The sequence below is a fragment of the Sorex fumeus genome, unplaced genomic scaffold (genome assembly GCF_029834395.1).
Source record: "Sorex fumeus unplaced genomic scaffold, SorFum_2.1 ptg000098l, whole genome shotgun sequence".
Taxonomy (NCBI): Eukaryota; Metazoa; Chordata; class Mammalia; order Eulipotyphla; family Soricidae; genus Sorex; species Sorex fumeus.
In genome coordinates this window covers 37,304,359-37,328,453 of record NW_026606155.1, presented here as the reverse complement: position 1 = coordinate 37,328,453, position 24,095 = coordinate 37,304,359, and the positions used below count along the sequence as shown (strand labels likewise).

Sequence of the window (24,095 nt, the reverse complement as noted above, 5' to 3'; positions counted from 1 at the left end):
ATAACATAGCAGGTCAAGAGCGTGCCTTGCATGTGGCTAACCCAGTTCAATCCTAGTACCCCATATGATCTCCCAAGCCCCACGAGCTATGATTCTTGATGTCAGAGCCAGCAAATGAGTGTGTAAAGGCCTGAGTACAGCTGGTTGTACTCAGCTGTACCCAAAACAAAATAAGTAAAATTATATATATATGTACAGATATATATAAAGTTTTATACTATCAGTTTTATTTATTTTTCTTTATTGTTTATTTGTTCTTGTGCCACACCTATTAGTGCTCAGGGCTTACTTCTGACTCTAAGCTCAGGGATCACTCCTGTCAGGAATTATGGGGACCATGCGGGGTTTCAAGGATTCAACCTGCACTCAGGAATTCCTGCTGGTGGTGCTCGGGGGAATATATGAGATGCCAGGCTCAAATTTGGGTCAGCCACTTGAAAGGCAAAGGCCCTACCTGCTGTACCCGATCCTGCTCCCTGGAGTTTGGATTTTTGAGCCAATCCCTGTCTGATCCTCCATCTTTTTTATAGTTTTTCTCTACCTAGTATACAACTTTAAAAAGATCAGTTTTATTAGGTAAGATGTTTACTTATTCAGGGTATTTTAGTAATAGTGTTGAAAGCTGTGTTGCTCCTATATTTCCCATTTATCTAAAAATGCATTGTTTAATTGTTGTTACTGAGCATATATATTCAAGCATTGGTTTTTATTTTATTTTTGTGGTGCTGGGGATAAATCTCACTTCACACATGCAAGGAAAAGTGCTCTACTGTGAAGTCATTTCTTTAGACCGTGATGATTGTGTGTGTCTGTGTGTGTGTGTGTGTGTGTGTTTATGGGGGGTGGGGTAGGTTTGGGGAAGAGTTTTTCCATTCCCAGCAGCACTCAGGGACTGCTCCTGGCTCTGTACTCAGGGATCACTCTGGCAGTGCTCAGGAGACCACTTGTGGTGCTGGTCATCAAACCAGGTTCAATTACCTATAAAGCAAACATCTTACCCTTGAACTAACTCCCTGGCTCCTGGGAATGTTTTTTAATCTTCATATGAAATCTTACATTCCTTGATATGAAACATAAGATGTTTTGCTTTTAAATTCTCTTGTTGGGGTAGAGACCTGGTTCTAGGGCCTCTTCCTCTGATCCTCTCCTAGCCTGCTTGAGGGGTCCATGTACCACCTCTGTGATAGAATGAAAGGTAAGATTCAGAATGGTTTGATCAAGATTACACTGAAGAGAGCCAGACTTCAGGTAGTCTTTGAGTTGATATGTCCCACCAGTGGCATTTCTGCTACAGTGGATAGTTACATTGTAATACATGACTTTCATTGTTTCCGAAATATATTTAAGCGCTCTGTATTTTGTCATCCAATTTTCAAATGACATTTGAATCTAATACAGTAATTTTGTGTCTTTTAGACTCATTTCATCAGTGCTGCATTCAAGACTAGTAATTTTCAGCCTGTCATGTTGCCTCATTCTAATGCAGTAGAAAAGAATTCTGTAAAACCAGACCATTCTCATTTTGGTAGCAGTAATCTATCCTCACATAACATATTTGCTTCCAAACAAGGTAAAAATATATACTTTTCTATGAACAAATAATGTCAATTATGAATTTCCTTTGTAGTGTAATATTTGAATACTTACTAGGTTATGGGCTGGAGTGATAGCACAGTGGTAGTTCATTTGCCTTACACGCAGCCAACATGGCCAACCCAAGTTCGATTCCTCCGCCCCTCTCGGAGAGCCCAGCAAGCTACCGAGAGTACCTCGCCCGCACGGCAAAGCCTGGCAAGCTACCCGTGATGTATTTGATATGCCAAACACAGTAACAACAAGTCTCACAATGGAGATGTTACTGGGCCCGCTCGAGCAAATCGATGAACAACAGGAGGACAGTGCTCTAGTGCTCTACAGTGCTCTACTAGGTTGTAGAAGACCAACTTTTTGCCAGATGAAATGAGTTTCTTTCAGTTAAAGTATTTTAATACATTTAAAAAAATATTCAGTCAAATTATGGATCATGTTCTGCTTTGTGGTTTAATTAATATAAAATTATTAATTGTGGAAAGCAGTTTGAAATTTTAAAATTAGAAAGGTTTTACTTATCAAATATCAAAATATTTATTGATTTTTCAGCTCCCTGAAAGATCACATTTTTTTTTTTTAGTTCATTTGGTTAGGAGAGAAACTGCCTGATTACAGTTATTAACTGTTTCTAAATATTTTCAGTTAGTAGCAAAATATTAAAAATCCCCATTCTAATAAATATAAGTATTTTTTTGTTGTTGTTTCAACAAAAGATGCACTACTATTATTTAGACTTTATACCCCCAAACCAGACATGCTGAAAAGGCATTGTGAATTTGTTTTCTACAGCTGGTCACAAGATTTTGAATTTCTGGTATTTTACCTATTGACCCTGGAAGTATTTCTGCTGAGAGTCAGATAATTATGAGATTGGTTTCTATGCTCTGGAGCCTTGGCCGTGCCGGAGAGCCGCTTGTGGGGGGCAACTCGTGACCTCGGTAGGGCGTGAAGGACAAGCCGGGAATGCCCCCCTTCCCATGAGGGTTTAGTCGCCCCATCACGACCGGCTCATACCTGGTTTCCACAAAGCTCTGAAGCGGCTGCCATCTTTCTTTCCAGAGCAAGAAATAAAAGTATTTCCAGCTATACGGATATAAGTATTAAACAAGTGAGGGCATAAATTTTTGTACATTCAGGAAAGACAAGGTACAAATCCTTGAACTCAGATTTTGCAGCCTTCTTCCAAATTTTGCTTGTCAAGAAAAATCCCAGAGGAATCTAGTATCCATTTTATTAGAGTTCACTGATTACCAGAACTCTTTGCCCCTTGAGAGGGTGACTCTCAGTTTTCTTAATATTCACTTAAATTGAGTCTGCTATTCCATATCTAAGCCTTGTCAGCTTTTTAATATTAGCAGTGTAGCCCTTAAATAAGCAATTTTCCATTTTCAGTGAAAGTCAGTATCCTATCCATCATGTATTTTTTCCCTTTGGTGATTAGTTGTTCATTGTGTGCCACTGTTGATAAGCGTTATGAAAGTAACAGATTCCACATGCTGAAGATAATCTAATATTGCCTGTGTAGGGGTAGATGGCTATACTGCTAGGAAGTGATGATGGAAAACAGAAAAAAAATGAAGTTTAAAATAATAAATGAATAAATGACTCCAAATTATTGATATTTGAGTAATAAACTAATAAAAATTGGGCCAGGACAATAGTAGCAGGTCTTTGCATTGCATGCAGCGATCTGAATTCCAGCACCCTGTATGGTCTCCCAAACCCACTAGGAGTGATACTTGAGTGCAGAGCCAGGAGTAAGCCTTGCGCATGGCCCAGTGTGGCTCCCAAACAAAACAAAATCAAAAAAAGGAAAAAGAAAATTAAGGGCCTATAGGGCGTTTGCCTTGCACACTGCCAACATGGCCGACCCGAGTTCGATTCCTCTGCCCCTCTCGGAGAGCCCGGCAAGCGACCGAGAGTATCTCGCCCACATGGCAGAGCCTGGCAAGCCACCCGTGATGTATTCGATGTGCCAAACACAGTAACAACAAAATCTCCAATGGAGACGTTACTGGGCCCGCTCGAGCAAATTATTTTTATGCAGAATAGTGTTTTCAACTTTGATTTGTTAGAAGATTATATTTCAGAATTTTAAAGACTGCTTATGCTTGTGTATGGGTTTACTTTTGGATTTTGCTTTTGGACCATGCCTGGCAGTGCTCAGGACTACTTCCAGGTTTGTGCTTGACTGGGGACCGTTTGGTACTAAGGATCAAACTCTGGCTTCCTATATGCAAAGCATATGTTCACCCTTTCAGCATATCTCTGACTCTGGGCTTACTCTTAAAACTTTTGTGGGTAATTTTTTTCAATACTTTAGTTTTTTTCTTTGTTTTTTGTAGAATTTCTTTTCTTCTTTTCCCTTTTTTTAAAATTTTTAATTAATTAATTTTGTTTTGTTTTGTTTTTTGGGTCACACCCAACAATTCTCAGGGGTTACTCCTGGCTCTGCACTCAGAAATTACTCCTGGCAGTGCTGGGGCGGGGGGAGGGGGAACCATATGGGATGCTGGGGATTGATCCCAGGTCAGCTGCGTGCAAGGCAAACGCCCTACCCACTGTACTATCAGTCTGGCCAGGATTTCTTATATTTGTAAGATGCCTAAGATTTTACAACAAAAGCATGTTCCTTTTGAAACTGTTATAAAATAATATGAGTCAGTTTAAATTCAAAGGAATGAAGATGAAGCTTGTTGCTTATGATTTTCTTGTTCAAGGTCACCATGCTGGAGAGAAGGAGAGGGAGAGAGGACTAAAGTGATAGCTGAAACTTTGATTTCAGCATGACACACCTGTGTGCTTGCTAAATATAGAGACTTGCTTCAAACTTGATTCCAGAAAGCTCCTGGCTCACAATTTTTTATTTTCAGATGAGTTGGCAGACAGGGGGGTTGTGTATGTGGTAGGGAAGAAATTGGCCACAGTCAGCGTTCTCAGGGGCTACTCCTGACTCTGTGCTCGGGAGTCATTGACGGTGCTCAGGGCACTGTGTATAGTGCTGCCCTTTGAACTGGAGTTAGCAATATGCAAGACAAGTGCTTTAACCCCTGCACTGTCTCTCCTGGGTCCTTTTCATAAGAGCATTAGGAAATGTTTTTTGCGTGTTCTATCTTTGTTTGTTTGTGGATTTTAAAAGTGATATTAATAAAAGGGAAGAAAGAAATTAAAAATCAACAAATAAAATTTTTATGTTTTCTTTGTTTTTAGGCATTTTTAAAAATTTGTAGCAGATATGCATTTTTAGCTGCTTTTTTAAAATATCAGAAGTGTTTTTCATTATTTTTATAGTTTTACATACTTTTAGGGCTGGAGCGATAGCACAGCGGGTAGGGCGTTCGCCTTACAAGCGGCCGACATGGCCGACCCGAGTTCGATTCCTCTGCCCCTCTCAGAGAGCCCGGCAAGCTACCGAGAGTATTCGATATGCCAGACACAGTAACAACAAAGTCTCCAATGGAGACGTTACTGGGCCCGCTCGAGCAAATCGACGATCAACGGGAGGGCCTTTACCTTTACCTTACATACTTTTAATTTCCAATAACTAAAGCATAGTCTATAAAATTACTGTTTCATAATATATTTAACATTTATACTGTCAATGAACCGTTAATGGTTTCAGTGATTTTTCTTATATAAACAATACCAAAATGGAATTAATTATATATTTGATATTTTTCTTCTTTGAAGATTATTTCCTTATTATAATTAAGGCAAATTAATTACATTAAATAAATTCCATTAAAATCGTGTAATTTTTAAAATTTTATTTTCAATTATGGATCTACATAAAAATTTGCTTTCTGAACTTAGTACCTGATCACGTTAACAATTTTGTTTATCTGAAGCAAAATGTCTCTGTCATTTCCACTACAGCATTTAAGCTACTTACGGCATTGGATATTATCGTACTCACTTTTTTATGTATTAGCTATAATTGTAAACTGCAATCTATTTCTAGTGAGGATATAGTTGTTTTTGTAGCATGTTAATAATTTAGTATTTCTATGTCTAATATTATTATATCCTAAACTTGTCTAGCCTATATCATTTGATTTTAGTTTTACAGTATGGGGAAATAATAGTATTCTACAATTAAATTTTTTTCTTTAGATTTATTTATTTATAAATTTTTAGTAGTGAAACACCATGAAGTACAGTTGTAGACTTACAAATTTTTGTGCTTGGGTTTCAGTTATACAATGATCAGTGATCGAGTACCCATCCTTCCACCAGTGCCCATTCTCCACCACCACTGGTCCCAGTATCCCTCCCAACCCCCACCCCCCGCCCCCGCCTCTGTGGCAGGACATTTCCTTTTGTTCTCTCTCTCCTTTTGGGTTCTGTGGTTTGTAAAAGAGGCATTGAGTCGCAATCATGTTTGATCTATAGTCTACTTTCAGCATGCATCTCCCATCCTGGGTGGATCCTCCCAACACCCTTTATTTGGTGCTCCCTTCCCTATCTGAGCTGCCTTTTCCCCTAGCATGTGTGGCTGGCCTCCAAGCCATGGAGTGAACCTCCTGGTACTTATCTCGGCTGTTCTTGGGTGTTAGTCTTCTATTTTGTTACTTTATGTTCCCCAGATAAATGCAATCTTTCTATGTCTGTCCCTGTCTTTCTGACTCATTTCGCTTAGCATTATCCTTTTATATAGTACCATTTGTATATAAATTTCATAACTTCCTCTTTTCTAACAGCTACATAGTAAGCCATTGTGTAGATGTACCAAAGATTCTTTGACCAGTCATCTGTTCTTGGGCACTCAGGTTTTTTCCAGATTCTGGCTATTGTAAACACTGCTGCAATGAACAAACAAGTGCAGATGTCACATCGACTATACTTTTTTGCCTCTCTGGGATAAATTCCCAAGAGTGGTATTGCTGGGTCAAATGGGAGTTCAATTTCTAATTTTTTGAGAATCGTCCATCCTGTTTTCCAAAAGGGCTGAACCAGTTGGCGTTCCCACCAGCAGTGAAGGAAGGCCCCTTTCTCGCCACATCCATGCCAACACCGGTTGCTTTTCTTCTTTTGGATGTGGGCCAGTCTCTGTGATGTGAGATGATATCTCATTGTGGTTTTGATCTGCATTTCCCTGATGATTAATGATGTAGAGAATTTTCTCATGTGCCTTTTTGCCATTAGGATTTCTTCTTTGATAAAGTTTCTGTTTATTTCATCTTCCCATTTTTTGATGGGGTTGGATGTTTTCTTCTTGTGGAGTTCAACCAGTACTTTTTATATCCTTGCTATCAATTCCTTGTGGAATGTATATTGGGCAAATATCCTTTTCCGTTCTGTAGACTGTCTTTGTATTTTGGTCACTGTTTCTTTTTAGGTGTAGAAGCTTCTTAGTTTAAGATAGTCCCATTTGTCTATCTCTGTTTTCACTTGCTTGGACAGTGGCGTGACATCTTTGAAGATACTGTTAGCTTCAGTGTTGTAGAGGGTTTTGCCAACCTTCTCTTCAATGTACCTTATGGATTCTGGTCTGATGTTGAGATCTTTACTCCATTTTGATCTGACTTTTGTACGTGGTGTTAGGCAGAGATCTGAGCCCATTTTTTTTTTTTTGCATGTAGCTGTCCAGTTTTGCCAGCACAATTTGTTAAAGAGGCTTTCCTTGCTCCACTACACATTTCTTGCTCCCTTATCAAAGATTAGATGATCATATGTTTGGGGGGAGATGTCAGTATATTCAACCCTGTTCCATTGGTCTGCAGCTCTGCCTTTGTCCCAGTACCATGCTGTTTTAATTTTACTGCTTTGTATTAGAATTTGAAGTTAGGGAGGTTGATTCCTCCCATTTTCTTTTTCCCAAGTATTGCTCTAGCTGTTCGTGGGTGCTTATTGTTCCATATGAATTTCAGGAGTGTTTGCTCTATTTTTTTGAAGAATGTCATGGGTATCGCTATAGGGATCACGTTGAATTGTACAGTGCTTTGGGAAGTATTGCCATTTTGACAATGTTAATTCTCCAATCCATGAGCAGGGGATATCTTTCCATTTTCTCGTGTCCTCTTTTATTTCCTGAAGTAGGATTTTGTAATTTTCTTTGTACAGGTCTTTTACTTCCTTAGTTAAGCAGATTTCTAGGTACTTGATTTTCTGGGGCACAATTGTGAACAGGATTATTTTTTTTCTATCACTTTCTTCTCTCTCACTATTTGCGTATAGGAAAGCCGTGGACTTTTGGGTATTGATTTTATAGCTTGCAACTTTACTATGTAAGTCTGTTGTTTCTAGGAGTTTCTTGGTAGAGATTTTAGGGTTCCTTAAGTATAGTATCATATCATCTGTGAATAGTGAGAGCCTGATTTCTTCCTTTCCTACCTGAATGCCCTTAATATCTTTTTCTTGCCTAACCGCTATTGCAAGTACTTTCAGTACTATTTCGAACATCAGTGGAGAGAGTGGACATCCTTGTCTCGTCCCTGATCTTAGAGGGAAGGCTCTCAGTATTTCCCCATTGAGGATGATGCTTGCTGTAGGCTTGTGGAAGATGGCTTTAACTGTATTGAGGAAAGTTCCTTCTATACCCATTTTGGCAAGGGTTTTCATTATAAATGGGTGCTGGATCTTGTCAAATGCTTTCTCTGCATCTATTGATATGATCATATGGTTTTTATCTTTTCTTTTGTGGATCTGATAGATAACATTGATTGATCACTGAATTTTAAACCATCCTTGCATCCCCGGGATGAATCCCACTTGGTCATGGTGTATGATCTTTTTGATGAGTTGTTGAATTTTAATTGCTAGTGTTTTGTTGAGATTCTTCGCATCCATGTTCATCAGGGATATCGGCCTGTAGTTTTCTTTTCTTGTGTTGTCTTTGTTTCCTTTTGATATTAGAGAAATATGGGCTTCGTAAAACTGTTTGGGAGAGTTTCTGTTTCTTCAATTTCCTGGAAAAGCTTGAGAAGAACTGGCAATAGGTCCTCTTTAAATGTTTGGAAAAATTCGCTAGTGAATCCATCTGGACCTGGGCCTTTGTTTTTGGGAAGACTTTTGATTACAGTTTCAATTTCCTTGATGTTAATAGGTCTATTCAGGTACTCTAGATCTTCTTCATTCAGCCTTGGGAGATTATAGGAATCCAGGAATTTATCCATTTCTTCTAGGTTCTCTTGTTTCATGGCATACAGACTTTCAAAGTGGTCTCTGATGATCTTTTGAATTTCTTTGGTGTCTGTTGTGATACCCCCTTCTCATTTCTGACTTGATTTATTAGGGTTCTCTTTGTCTCTCTTTCTTTGTGAGTCTTGCTAGTGGTTTATCTATCTTGTTTATTTTCTCAAGAACCAGCTCTTCTTTTCATTGATCTTTCTGATTTTTTTGGTTTCCATGTTGTTGATTTCTGCTCTAAGTTTTATGATCTCTTTCCTTCTGCCTGATTTGGGCTCCTTTTGTCAATCCTTTTCTAAGATCTTGAGCTGTGAGGTCAAGTTGTTTATGTGGTTCCTTCTTTCCTGAGAAATGCTTGCAGAGCTATAAATTTCCCCCCTTAACATGGCTTTAGCTGCATCCCATAGGTTCTGGTAGCTAGTGTCTTCATTCTCATTTGTTTCCAGGTATCTTTTTATTTCGTCCTTGACTTCCTTCCTGACCCACTTGTTGTTCAACGATAAGTTGTTTAATTTCCAGGTTTTTGATTTGGTTCTCCCGATCTGTGTGTTAATCACTTCTATTCTCAGTGCCTTGTGGTCTGAAAAGATTGTTGATACTATTTCTGTCTTCTTGATTCTATTGAGGTATGTTTGTGGCCTAGCACTTGGTCTGTTTTGGAAAATGTTCCGTGTGCACTGGAGAAGAATGTGTATTCTTTTTTGGGTGGGTGTTCACTTATCCCACCTTTGCCTTTGGGCTTGGGCGTTTCCTCTGATAGGTCTGATGTGTATCTAAGGGGTGCTCCTTTGTATGTGATTTTCTTCTTAGACCTTGCTGGTTGCAGTATTGTGTCTCTATCAGTGCATCCATCATTCTAACTATGATATGTCTTGAAGTGTTTTTGTTATAACCAAGTCCCGGGTTCAAATACTAACAGAGAAACTGACCTGGTGGAGGAAGAAGACCCATTTAATTTTTTTTAAGTAAGTTAAATTTATTATTTTCTCTTTAAGCACCTTCGAGAGAGTTTGAAGGTAGAGACCTTGATAAACAACTATCTCCCTTGGAGATACCAGCACCACGCAGGTTTGCTCCAGTACCTGTTTCAAAGGATGATAAAATATCAAAGAGAGAAGATCCTGTAGAAGAAAAAGAAAATATGGTGATGTCAGGACATACAGGTAATAAGGCAGTTATAATCAGCAGCCATTGCTTTTATTAGACATCTCAAATTAGGAACTGATTTGCATATGTGATTTCTAGTTTTCCAACGTATGTCATAATATCTAAAGTAGGATCTATTTTTTTAATATTTTTCTTTAAATGATTTAAATTGAGCAAATCCAATGTCTTAAGATTGTTTGTAGAAATAATTGGAGGTTACAATTGTAATGTCTTCTAATAAACTTTATTATTTAAACTTAAAATGAACAAGTTTTGTTATTGGTAATTAAAACTATCACTGTCACTGTCCTCCCATTGTTCATCGATTTGCTTGAGTGGACCCAGTAACGTCTCCATCGTGAGACTTGTTGTTATTGTGTTTGGCATATTGAATACGTCATGGGTAGCTTGCCAGCCTTTGCTCTATGCATTGCTGAAATTAAAACTGATTACTTCAGAGCCTCTTTTCTTGTTGTTTTTTTTTTTTTATGGTCACACCCAGAGGTTCAGGACTTAACTCCTGGCTCCACACTCAGGGATCATACCTGGCAGAGCTTGGGGAATCATGGTCATATAAGGTGTTGGGGATCGAACCAGGGTCAGGCTGTGTGGAAGGAAAGCGCCTTGCCCACTGTACTATCACTCAAGCCCAGTGTTAAACTTCTTTGAGTTTTATTGTTAAAATCACACCTAAGGGGCTAGAGCAATAGCAAGCAGGTAGGGTGCTTGCCTTGCATGCGGCCAACCCGGGTTCGATTCCCAGCATCCCATATGGTCCCCTGAGCACCTTCAGGGGTAATTCCTGAGTGCAGAGCCAGGAATAACCCCTGTGCATCACCAGGGGTGACCCAAAAAGCAAAAAAAAATCACACTTAAAACCAGTATAAGGAAATATGCTTTATGGGACAAGAATGGCAGTACAGTGGGTAAAGCTCTATGCCTTGCATAGGGCTGACAGTGGTTTGATATAGCACCACATTTACACATCCAAGCAATGCTAGGAGTTACCCCTGAGCTTAGAACCAGAAATAAGCCTTGAGCACTGCCAAGTGTGGCCCGAAAACAAAAAGGAAAAACATGAACGTCTGGAGCAGTACAGCTAGTATGGCATTGCTTTGGACTTGGCCAACCTACCTTCGTTACCCAGAATTTTTCCTGAGTCTGCCAGGAGTGATCCCTGCACATAGAGCCAGGAGTAAACCCTGAGTACTGCCAGATGTGGCCCGTAAACCAAAAAAAGAACAACAAAAAATAAGTTTAACATCAGTTATTCTGCTCAATTGCAAGGTTATGTGAACTTTTTAGTAAAGAGCAAGAAAGTGACTTGAAATGATTTTATAGACCCTTAAAAGATAGTTTTGCTAGGGCCAGAGAAGAGAGTACAGGAGGTAAAGCACTTTGCCTTGCAGTGTGTGGACATTTCAGCTGACCCTGGTTGGATCACTAGTACAGTGTATGGTCTCCTAATCACTTCGACGGGTCCCCCCTGAGGCTGTGGTGTGCAATCCAACCCCCTTACCCAAATATATATATTATATATACTCCTTCTAGAGAAAGTAAGTGAAAAAAGCTAGTAAGCCTTTCTTCTTGGAATTACTTTAGTGTGATCATGCAAGTTTGGTCAATTCATTGTGATACTTTTCATTCAAATCCCTTTGTTCTGTGATGAATGGTAATTAAACCCTAAACCCTATTATTATTTCTTTTAAATTGACTGGCCCCCTCTCCTCACCTTGCCGCTATAGATATTATGGCGACTGTGAGTGGTGCAGATGTTTGCATGTGATATTTGCCAGAGGTCATTTACCTGTGGTGGTGCTTTCATGCTCAGCTATAATGTGCACCAGGGTTTACACTCCTTTAGTTGCAATACTTGCACCTGAGCTCACCGGGATTCACATGCTTTATTTGTGGTGTTTACACACTTTCTGGTTGCATCTGCCTGGGGTTGCACGCTATAGTTGAACTCACACATGTGCTTGCTAAGGGATTACCTATATATTTTTTTTGTGATTGTGCCTCACCTAGTAATGCTCAGGGGTTACTTTCAGCTCTGCACTCCGGAATTATTTATTCCTGGCAAGCTTGGGGTTATAGGAGATACCGGGAATCCAACCTAGGTTGGCCATGGGCAAATGCCCTGTGCATTGTACTACCGCTCTGGCCCCTATGCCAACATATTAGACTGAATTGAATAGATGATCCTTGTAAATTAATACAAATATATGAGAAATTGGCTTGCTCTTTAAGCTCATGTTCTCCTTTGAACAGGTATCTTGCTTGTTTGTCTGTTTCTTTGCTTGCGGATTTCCACCGTGGAGAAACCCACGTCATCTCTTGAGCACATTTCCCTCTTTCTCTCCTCTCACATCTTTCTAAGAAATTTTCATTCAATAAAAACTCCTCTGCCTCACTAAAATACAAAGGAAAACAAAGAAACACCACAAATATATGTGAAATGTTATATAAAAGAAATGAATTCTTAAATTTTTATTGTAGGAAATGTGAGACTATTGGAACAAATTCTGAATACCCAGGATTCTTTGACAAGAAAAAGTGACTCTTCAGATAAAACCTTGCTCACTACATCAAAAATAGAATGGAATCCTGAGTACAGGCACAGGTAAAAATAAGAGATTAGAATTTAGAAAAGGCTTTGTTTATATTTCTGAAATTTCTTTAGAAATTTTAACTTAAAGCATTAAATTTAAAAATGACCTTAGATTTAGTGTTTTCAGCTGCTCATGTATCAGTTCCTTTTTCTTACTTAAAAAAGTTTTAGAATTTTTTTAATTGAATTACTGTGTGATAGATCATTAAAAAGATATTCATGATTGGGTTTCAGTCACAATGTTCCAACACCTATCCCTCCACCAGTGTGTATTTTCCACCACCAGTGCGCCCAATTTCCCTCCCACCATCCCTCAAACCCCATAGCCTGCCTCTATGACAGGCACTTTCCTTCTTTCTCTCCTTTTGTGCATTATGGTATACTATACAGGCACTAAGAAGTCATTGTGTGTGTTCAGAGAGTTCAGTTTTTTTTTACAGGGAAGCTGCAACTGATGTAGCTTATTTAACCGGGTGGAAGCTTTGGGGTGTAGATGTGATTGCCAGGGCTTCCAAAAGTACAGGAAGGTGGGGGGGAGGTAGCCTATTCTGAGTCCAAGAGAATCCTCGGTATTTCAGTCACAAAACATGCATACCCAAATTTTTAGCAGGCTAATTTCTTGGTGAGGTCCATCTTGAGATAGTGGGGTGTGACCAGGGACATGGCAGTGATTTTGGATTGTGGGAGCAAGTGACTGCCTGGTGCACTATTTGAGCTGGCACTGACTGACCCACCCCATAATCTTCTGATGTGCCCTGAATTATTCAGCCATGCATGGGTCCGAGAAGATTTACTGCATCTTTTTGATCTCTTTTGAGAATTTATGAGTCTCTGGAGCAAAGCCAATAAATGAGTTTGTATGGAGGAACTAGAGGTGGTTGTGGGTGTGGCTCCCACATACCTAAATTTTGGTCGTTTGAATTCCTTGGAAAACTTAGTTCTGAGTTGTTGGAGTCTTGGAGGCATAGCAGCAATTTTGGGGTGTCTGGAAATCCAAGGACACCATCAGGCTGCTCTTGCTCTTGCCCTGTGGGTCCATGTTGACCCGCTGGTGGCGCTGCACCCTCTGGGTCCCAGTGGTGATGGCAACAGTGGCCCTAGCAGAAACCAGGACTTGGGCCAGGGTGACTGCTGTGCTTGGCTCAGGCACTACAGGTGGGCCACAGCCACTAATCCAGAAGAACGCTCAGGGAGATTATCCTCCTCAATATGCTGTGGCACTGGCGGCAGTGAAGGCTGATCCCAGGGAGCAGTGGAGGCCGGGGTGCCCTGCTGGCAGGGAATTACCATGGCCATCCCAACTTGGCCCCTGTGGTGGGAACCCGCGGTGTCCCCTTAACTCCAGGACATGCTCTCAGTGGTGCCAGCTTGGACCTGAAGGGTACTGTTCATTTACACAAGAATTCTGTTGCCACAGTGGCTCACTGCCCATACACTGAGAGTTGTGGTAGCTCCACCAGCTTTGGTGCACAGTCGTGGTGCCACTGCTGCCATCTTCATGGGTCTGGCTCCGGGCTGGCTCTCTGCAGTGGCCTCCAGATTGGTTTTGCTTAAAGGTACTCATTTTGAGATGTACTTGTGGCACCGTAGCAACTCCACAGGCTCTGCTCTTGAGTCATGGGAGAAGCAGCAGATTTTGGTCTTGGTGCGGGTTCAAGGCCTGGTGCTAGTGCTGGGCTGGCAGTGAGTCTCTGGGGCTGCTCATGGTAGGAACCTGGGGTTTCAACATTAGTTTCAGGCGCCAGGCTGGACTTGAAAAATGCCTTTTAAAACAAAAGACACTTGAATTCATTCCCATGAAATCATGCAGTGTTTGTGCCATCACGACCCGCATCTCAGAGCTCTGAGGGCCACCACCGCTCTGCCATCCCAGTTCCAGTGCCCACACTGCCTTGGCTCCCTCTGTCCCCTTTTCTGTAACATATTTGTATTAAGTGAATAAAAAATAGCTAGCTAGGGCTGGGAGAGCTCAAAGGGCTAGACAGAGTGCCTGTTTTCCTTGTGGGAAGCCTGGTTTTGATCTTTGGCACCACCTGGTCTTAGCACCATTGAGATGAGCATGGTGCCCCCAGCACTGATTGTGAGACCTCCCCCCCAAAAGAATGTAACTAATTTTCTTAAAATAGATTTTTTTGTTGAATACTATGATAGCACAGTGGGTAGGGTGTTGCACATGTCTGACCCAGACTACCCGGGTTTGATTCCTCTGCCCCTCTCGGAGACCTCGGAAAGCTACCGAGAGTATCGCACCCGCATGGCAAAGCCTGGCAAGCTACCTGTGACGTATTTGATATGTCAAACACAGTAACAAGCAGTAATAAGTGTCACAATGGAGACGTTACTGGGCCCACTCGAGCAAATCAATGAACAACAGGAGAACAGTGCTACAGAACAGTGATACAGTGCTACTATGATTCATTTTCTAATAAATTAATGTTATTTTCCTAAAAATAATCTAGTGCAAGGTAGGAGAGACTGTTGAACAGTGGATGATGGGGGCTAGGAGTGTGGCTAGGAGACAAAGCACGTACTTTGAGTGCAAGAGAATCAATCCCTGGTACTTCTGAAAGGAAGAAAGGATGGAAGTAAGGAGAGAATGAGAGGGAGAAATAGAAGGAAAGAAAAAAAGAGAAATGAAAGAAAACAGAAGAATCAAAGAAAGGAAGGAAAAAAGTAGTAAGATAAAGAAGGAATGGGGAGGAAGAAGAGCTATGTTGGCAGGAGGAGGAAAGGGCGCAGGATTAAGGTGTTTGCCTTGCATGCAATCACCCAACTCTGATCCCCTAGCGCCACATATGGTCCCCTGAGCACAGTCCTGAACACTGCCAGGGTTAGCTCATCCACCAACTACCCTTTGAAAAAGTTCAAGAAAGGAAGAGAGGGAATATATATGAGATGAGAATAGTCATGATTTAATAACTGTTATAGTTAAATAAAGGTCATTATATTATACTTTCTACTTTGCTTTATGTTTGAAATTTTACATAAGTAGAATGGTTTTGAAATATCAAGTAAATCTAGCACATAGCAATTTATTTCGAATGTCAGTAAAGACTCAGTAATAAAATCTATCACAAATAAAAACTAGAAGAATTATCTTTTTGTTTTTGGGTCACACCTAGATATGCCCAGGAGTGACCCCTGGCTCTGCACTCAAGAATTACTCCTGGCAGTCCTCTGGGACTTTATGTGTACGGATCAAACCCAGGTTGGCTGCATGTAAGGCAAGCACCCTACATGCTCTACTATCTCGATAGCCCCAGGAGAATTATCTTTTGGGTCATTTCATGTGAAGACTGTAAAATTTGAGTCCATAAATATTTAATAGAATTACTGATTAAGATTTATGTCTGCTATGTTGCTATATGTATAAGATTTTTTAAAAGTCCATTATCTATACTACCTTCTTTTGTATAAAAATATTTCTTAGGTGCTAGAGCAATAGTGCAGCATATTGGGCTAACCCAGGTTCAATTCCCTTACCCCATATATTCCCTGAGCCTGCCAGAGCCTGCCAGGAGTGATTCTTGAACACAGAGCCAAGAGTAAGCCCTGAGAGCTGCCTTGTATGGTCCAAACCTCTTCCTCTGCCCCATAACATTTTATTTCCTTTGTTTTACTATATTTTAAAAGTATTTAAAAATATTTGATTAGGAATTATAATTAGCATTTTAATTTAAAACAGTCTAGCATGGATTAATGTCTCCCCCTCCCCCCAGAGGATTGAAAGGCTCTGATGCAAAATAACTTTATTCCCTCTGATTCCTTTTTGCTGTAATAAAAATTGTTATTATTTTTATTGTCTTGGATTCCTCCCTAGCAGGAATCTCTTGGTGATGTATAGCCCCACTGTGTAGTCCTGATGACTTGGCACTCAGCTTCCTTTATTTTTCTTTTTTTTTGTTTGTTTTAATTTGTTCACAGTCTTTACTGTTAAGTAACTTCCAGTCCTATATGAAAATATGGCATAAATCGGTCTGTCTAGTTCAGAGAAATGTATACGCACAAGACTATTATAAAGGTAGCATTCAGACCTTTATAGCCTTAGTATAATGCCTTTCAATAAATAGGAATAGTTTTCTGTGTTTTGTTGTTGTTCTTTTGGGGCACTCAACTTTCATGAGACAGTGCGGCTCATGCCCTGTAGAGTGTGGGGTCCAACAGGGCTGTATTGGTTCCTCGGGGTACCATGTGGCATTGAAAATTACATGCTGGTCCTCACATATGCAGGGCACATGCTCCAGTCTTTTGCGCTAGTTCCCTGGCTCCTTATTCTGTGATTTCATATTTTATTTTACGGTTTCAGGGCCACACTTGGTGATTCTCATAAGATGTATTTTGCTGGGATTGAGCCTGAGCCTTAACTCTTTGAGTTTTCTCTTTGGCCCCACTTCCTGCTGTTGTTGTATATATTGCATATTTATACTTTTAATTTTAGTTTAGTTTATTAAATTTTAAAATTATACTTTAGGTAATATTATTTTATTGATATACAAAGTTACGTACTTCCAGTCTCCCTCCAAAGTGCTCATGACCGCCCTCCTTCCTCCCCAGGACTGTTCTTATGTCCCTTCTGGTCTGAACTTCCTTCCTCACACCATTCCCCACACTGCTGGTAGATACATTTTATAATCCAAGGCCAAAAGTTTGTCATTGTTCGATACTATCTTTGTTCGATTCCCTTATGTCCTCTATATTCCACAGATGAGTGTGATCGGCTAGTATTTTTTCTTTTCCGTCTGACTTAATTCACTTAACATGCTAGGGTACATTTTACAAGCCAGTATATACATGCCTATTTATTGCTTTTTTGTAGTTGCCTTTTTTTTTTAATCAGACAGAAGAAAGAGATGGTTACCTACATAGTTAACCTTTACCAGCACTCCTTTTTGTGTGGGGGTCCTCCCCAATGATGCTTGGGGATCTGGAGACTATTCCTAGTGATACTTGGTCAGGTGTGTGGACCTGAGAGTTTGGTGTTCCTGTACCACCAGAGTGACACCGACACTCAAATGTACTTAGTAGAGGCCACCAGGACCACATTCATAGGTGATTGGGTGTTCTGCAGTATGCAGAAGTGCTTCTGTATCTTCTTCAGAGCAAAATCTTGTTACTTTCTTTTCCTATTATGCCTAAACCAGTCAGTAATTTTTGTCTTGTGTTTTTTGGGGTGTGTGTGTGTGTATGTGTGTGTTTCATATGCTTAGTCACTTAACTGATTAATTTCTTCATAAAATATTACTATAACATAACTAAGTCCATTGGAGATTTATGTAATTATGTTTACTGAATTGGTGTCAACTTAAACTGTTCTTTTTACGAAATATTTTACAGCACTGAAACTTCTCTATCCTCTCAAAGATTACTTGCTTATGAAGTAGGAATAGGTAAAGTACAGAAGTCTGATGATACTGACCAAAAGAGGAAAGAAACAAATGGCTTGTACCAGGTAAAGTCGGAGTAGGGTATTAAAATGGATGATTAAGGGCTGAAATGATAGTACAGTGGGTTGGGCTTTTGCCTTGCATATGGCTGACCTAGTTCAATCCACAGCATCCCCTATGATCTTCTGAGCACTACCAGGAATAATTTCTTAGTGCAGAGCTCAGTAACCCCTAAGCATTGGGCAGGGGTGCCCTGAAACCCCAAATAAATAAATAAATAAATAAATAAAATGGGTGATTAATAAAGATACAAATTATGAATCAATAGGACTGGAGAGATAGTAGGCACTTGCCTTGCATGTAGATGACTCTGGTTCAGTTCTCAGCACTACATATGATCCTCTGAGCCCTTCTGGGAGTCATAGTAATCCCTGAGTTTAGAACCAGGAGTAGCACTAAGCACTGCCAATTATGTTCCCCCCATACACAAAAAGCCAAAAACCAAAAAAACCCAAACCTCTGTTGTAAAAATCTCTGAGGGTGGCCAGGGGGTGGCCCCGACGGCTCTTCCCCTGGCTGCCCAGGTTCTGGGTTGGCCTTGGTCACTCCCCCAGCCGGGCTGGAGTGATAGCACAGCGGTAGGGCGTTTGCCTTGCACTCAGCCAACATGGCCGACCTGAGTTCGATTCCTCCGCCCCTCTCGGAGAGCCCGGCAAGCTACCGAGAGTATCTCGCCCACACAGCAGAGCCTGGCAAGCTCCCCGTGACGTATTCGATATGCCAAACACAGTAACAACAAAGTCTCCAATGGAGACATTACTGGGCCCGCTCGAGCAAATTGATGATCAACGGGAGGGCCTTTACGAATAGATAAAGCTATAAAAATAGAGAACTAGAGGAAAGATGAAGGATGTCAGCCATCTTTGTTCTCTTGGCAAAACTTCCAGGAAAGTCACCAAGTGATTTCTAGTCACTTCTCCTTATCTTGGACTGAGTCACATGACTGCCTCTAGTTTCTATATTATGTTGGGGAGGAAGAAAGAAAAAAAAAAGAAAACTGTCAATGGGCATTTGACATTTACACAGTCATATGCCTGTCATACCTACTGAGCAGAAACTTGTCCTTACTTTATTTTAGCTTTCTTCACCAGGTAGAGCTTTTTTTTGCATTACTGTTTCTATATGGGAAAAGACTATTATTGCCAGTGTTTTTTTCTGTACAGTTTGATGATTGGAGTCCTCAACATATATTGGCAATAGTATATGCTAATGTCAGCATATAAATTATTTTGATAGACTATAAAATAGTAAGAGCTTATGCTTGGATTAAGGTAATAATGAATTCTACATAGCTGTTTTTGCCTTTTAAATCTTTTTTCTTTTTCTCTTCTACTTTAAAGTCAAAAGATTCTCTAATTCTATCAAGGCTTGCTGATCTTCCCCCTAATTCTGTTAAGCTTCAAACAACCAGTACGAGATCTGTATTGAAGGATGCTGAGAAAATTCTGAAAGGAGTGCAGAATAACAAAAAAGTTCTTGAGGAAAACCTGGAAGCTATTATTCGTGCCAAGGATGGAGCTGCCATGTACTCATTTATCAATGCTTTATCTACTAACAGGTAAGGCAGTGGGTTGGCATCCCAAGATTATTTATGAAAGCCTGCTCTCTAACCTTAATTATTGCTTTTGGGATGCAGGGTTTGGGCTACACCCAGTGGTACTTAGGGCTTACTTCTGCCTCTGTACTCAGGAATCACTCCTGGGAGGTGCTCAGGAGTCCATATGTGGTGCCAGGCATCAAACCCGGTTATTTAGGGTGAGTTCAAGGCAAGTGCCTTGTATGCTGTAATTTCTCTCAGCCCCTGAATTATTTTCCTGAGCACCTTATTTTACTTAGTGTATTTTAATCTCTAGAAAAGATTTCTTCAGTACCTTTGAATAGTGGGCTTTAATTATAAAGTTGAATTCCAGATATAATAATGTTAAATTACTTTTTCAAATAAGATATTTTTAATTTTTAGAAATATCTTTGGTGTTTATCTTCAGATATCTACATGTGCTTTTCAGATATCATTCAAGTATTTGATAAAAACTAATGTTTCTCTCTTGTTAGATGAAGACATTGGACTTGAACCATAAAACTCAAAACTAGATAAGAGATAATATCTAATATAGGTCCTGTTAAATGATAGTTTAAGAACATTGTTTTTTCTCATTTATAGAGAGATTTCAGAGAAGATGCGAATCAGAAAGACAGTGGATGAGTGGATTAAAACTATTTCTGCAGAAATTCAGGTAGATAATAAGAAGCTGATGTCAATTCTTGAGAGACAACATTGATTCTGACTTATAAGTCTCATATTTATTCTTAAAATATTACTTATGTGTAAGCCCACATCTCATACTTAATTTTACTATTACCCTTTGTTTACTTAGTAATTAATTTCATTTTACTTAAATACTATATCTTATAAATCATGGCTCTTACTGGACAAATTATTGGACATTAATGAATATGAGTAACTTGAAAAAATATACCTAAAGCATTTAGGAAAAGAAAAATGTGTGCCACTTGCAGAAGCATTTCAGGGAGTTCAGAAGTGGCTCAGTGGTTTAGGAGACTTTCCTGGCCAGTTTTCTTGAGTTCAAATCCTGGTTTTACACACAGGTGAAGAGGTGATTCTGACAGTTCTGCTTTAGGGATCTCTAGCAGGATCGTCCTGGGAAGGTCTCAGTGACTTACGGAAGCATTCATGGCAGGAATGGGGTCCTGAGCTTAATTAACCCCCAGTGCTTTCTGTATGTTATGGTGCTCCTGATTCCCCCATAGTCTGGTGTCCACAGCAAAAGAAGGGAAAAAACTCAAAATCTCTGAAGATGCTAGAGTGATAGGATAGTGGGTCTTGGGGCGCATGTGGTGCAAGGCCAGTGCTTTAACCCCTTGGCAGCCCCAGGTCTTCATTATTTACTTTGGGTTGTCCAGGCACAGCCTGAGGCCTGAGGGTCCCACTGGTGGTTCTTGGCCCCCTAGCTGATATTCAGTGCAGGGTCCAAGAATTCGTGCTAGGGTCTTTGGGGCTGCACCTGGTGATGCTCAGCAGATGATTTGGTGCAACATTCAAATCTGGGCAGGTGCATGCTTAGGCATGCACCCTGACTGCCATCTTGTCTCTTCCCTCTCTAAGACTTGTGCAAATTTTTGAGAGCCTCCCCAGCTGTGTCTTGGAGTCAAGGGGTTACTTGCTGGCAGTGCTGGGACTGGTGGTTCCAGACCTGATTGTTAGGTGCTTGGAACATTGTGATTCAGTGCTGCTCAATCCCAGTGATGCTGGGGGCTTCAGAAGTCACCAAGGCTACACCTAATGGTGCTTGGTGGTTGATGTAGTGTCAAAGTTGGGGCTTCATACATATAAAGCATGTGCTTTAGCCCTTTGCACTATCTCTCAAAGGGTTGAATACATGCTGTACTTATTCTTTTTTTTTTTTTTTTTTTTTTTGGTGGGGGCTACCACACCTGGTGGTGCTCAGGGCTTTCTCCTGGTTCTGCACTCAAGAATTACTCCTGGCAGTGTTCAGGAGACCTGACGGGATGCTGGGGATCAAACCTGGCTAGCCTGTGTAGAAAGCGAATGCCCTAATTGACTGTACTATCGCCCCGACCCCTGGACTATGTGCTTATGCTTTGTTGCTGAAGAATGCACAACTCCAAAGTGGTTACAAAGACTCTTTAATATCAAACCAGAAAAAAAGATTGAGCTAAGAATTAGAAAACTTGGAGTTCAAGTCTGACTGCAGATAATGAGCAGCATGTCATTCCTGTCATTTGAATTCTATGTAAAGTATGTTTCTTTAAACCTTTAAAGCATTTTCATTAAACCCCTTACTTTAGAGGTTTGTTTTTAACCAAATTGCTTACATTTTTTAGAAATTTAATAATGTTCTTGAATAATTACTACATTATATAGGACTAAGTAAAAAACGTGTTAAGGTTTATAGTGAAAAATTGCCTTCCTGCTCCTATACCCCATCTACTACTACTTTTCATTCTCTTCATAAACTATCAGTCTTTTCAGACCTTCTTGGTGTAGTCTTTTATTTATTTTTTTATTTTTAAAATTTTATTGATTCACCATGAGATATAGTTACAAGCGTTCATGTTTGAGTTACAATCACACAATGATCAAACACCCATCCCTCCACCAATGCACATTTCCCACCACCAATATCCCCAGTATACCACCTTTCCCACCCTCCCACTGCCTCCATGGCAGACAATATTCCCCATACTCTCTCTACTTTTGGGCATTCTGGTTTGCAATGCAGATACTGAGAGGTTATCATTCTTGATCCTTTATCTACTTTCGGCACACCTCTCCCATCCCAGCTGATTCCTCTAGCCATCATTTTTTAGTGATCCCTTCTCTATTCCAGCTGTCCTCTCCCCACCCACTTATGAGACAGGCTTCCAACTATGGAGCAATCTTCCTGATTCTTCTATCTGGTGTAGTCTTTTGGAGAAATTTTATTCATAAGCCAGTATAATTTGTTTATAAAGAACTTAAAGCCACTAAGACTTATTTCTACAATCACTGAAAATACTAATTTTTTTATGTAAATGTAAAGTAATTTTAATTTTGGTTATAATAAGGATGAACTGGCAAGAAAAGATGAACAAAAACGACTTGATCAGAAGAATCAAAGGACCAAGAAAGCTCAGAATATGAGTAAAGCTACTAGAAGCAATGTGCAGGACAAAAATGTAAATAATACTGTAATTCCAAGAAAACATTCCCCAAAGCAAGAGCATTTTACACATTCACCTACAAGAAGCATGCCAGCTTCAAGCTTCCAGAAAGAAAGAAAAGAAGTAAGAGTCTATTTGGATTTTATGACATAATGCTTTGTTATCATTGATCATTCTTTTTAAGATGTAGATAATGAAGCGAATATGAAAGTGTTTTAAGATTGTGAATGACTAGTTTTTGTTTTTGACTTTAGAGCCATGCTCGCCAGTGCTCAGGGCTTACTCCTGACAGTGCTCAGGGCTTAGTCCTCGCCAGGGCTTACTCCTGGCACTCAGGAATTACTCTGGCAGGATCAGGGGACCATGCATAGTGCTAGGGATCGAACCTGTTCTGCTGTACTACATCTCTGGCCCTTTGAATAATTAGTTTTTAAATGACTTAATTATGGGCACCTATAATTTGGAAATCACTATACAAAATTAATAATTCTTCTAGGATCTTTCACTTAGAATCTCAGTATCTAAAACCCATCTAGTATAAAAGTTCATCTCTAGTTAATTGCACTCAATATTTTATTTTATCTTTGCATGTGAATATGTGTAAATATATAGATTCCTGAACCTATCTTATTTATATGTATATGTTTCTCTCAACAAGCATATATATTCTTGTTTCATTTTTTTGCTTAGCAGACATATTTTTTTTTGTTCTTAGTGATTGTAAGAATGGTACTTAAGTGCTATGGAGGAAAATTTTTTTAGCATCTTTAATTAGATCTTCTAAGTGAAAGATTGACCCTACAAATGCCAGGAATTGACTCATTCCTCCCACATGTAAAGAATTCTTCAGCTGTCTCCCTGACCCTGAACTGTAACTCTCTTAATGGCAAATGTATATTATTGGGCAGGTTAAGAAAGCAGGTAGTTTAGCAGTTAGTATTTATGTACCAAGCACTTCCTTTCTATGGCATTGGTTTCTGGTTGATGGTGGAATCAGAAGAATGGAAGATCATTTAAAGAACTGACTTTATTTTTGTACTTACATGTAATAAATATATAAACAGTGTTTAAATTTTACTTTCTGGTGCAGAAAGTATGCTTTATAATGAAAGAAACATTCATGTTTCTTCAGTGAATGGTTTTTATATTTAGATTTTCACTTTTGAAAACAATAAGCCTGTAGTTTTGAAAACTATATCTCATATGTTAAGAGCCATTTAAAATACAGGACTTGGGACTGGGAGATAGTACACTGGCCAAGGCACATGCCTAGCATGCACCCTGCCTGATTTCTGCCCTTGGTATCATATGGTCTCATGAGCACTACTGTCTCTGGAAGTCCCAGTAATCCCTGCATCCCTGGACCCTTGTATTGAATCCCAAAGCTGGCTACTGAGAATCATTGAGGGGCCTCCAAGCCTCTTGAGCAACACTTGAGAGCTACTACCCTCCAATCAAAATAAAATATAAAATAAGGTAGACTTTTATGACTT

The 24,095-nt window shown here is 39.8% G+C and overlaps 1 protein-coding gene across 2 annotated transcripts in view; it reads left to right on the top strand.

The window, feature by feature from the left end:
• The window catches only part of KIAA0586 (KIAA0586 ortholog), a 146,191-nt gene that overhangs the window by 19,094 nt on the left and 103,002 nt on the right, over positions 1 to 24,095 (top strand). For both annotated transcript variants that reach the window (XM_056133223.1, XM_056133222.1), the window contains exons 8-14: positions 1,417 to 1,570; positions 9,714 to 9,881; positions 12,364 to 12,487; positions 17,810 to 17,924; positions 19,260 to 19,477; positions 20,081 to 20,153; positions 22,507 to 22,725. In XM_056133223.1, coding sequence (XP_055989198.1) covers positions 1,417 to 1,570; positions 9,714 to 9,881; positions 12,364 to 12,487; positions 17,810 to 17,924; positions 19,260 to 19,477; positions 20,081 to 20,153; positions 22,507 to 22,725 — 1,071 coding nt within the window. The remainder of the gene's footprint in view (positions 1 to 1,416; positions 1,571 to 9,713; positions 9,882 to 12,363; positions 12,488 to 17,809; positions 17,925 to 19,259; positions 19,478 to 20,080; positions 20,154 to 22,506; positions 22,726 to 24,095) is intronic.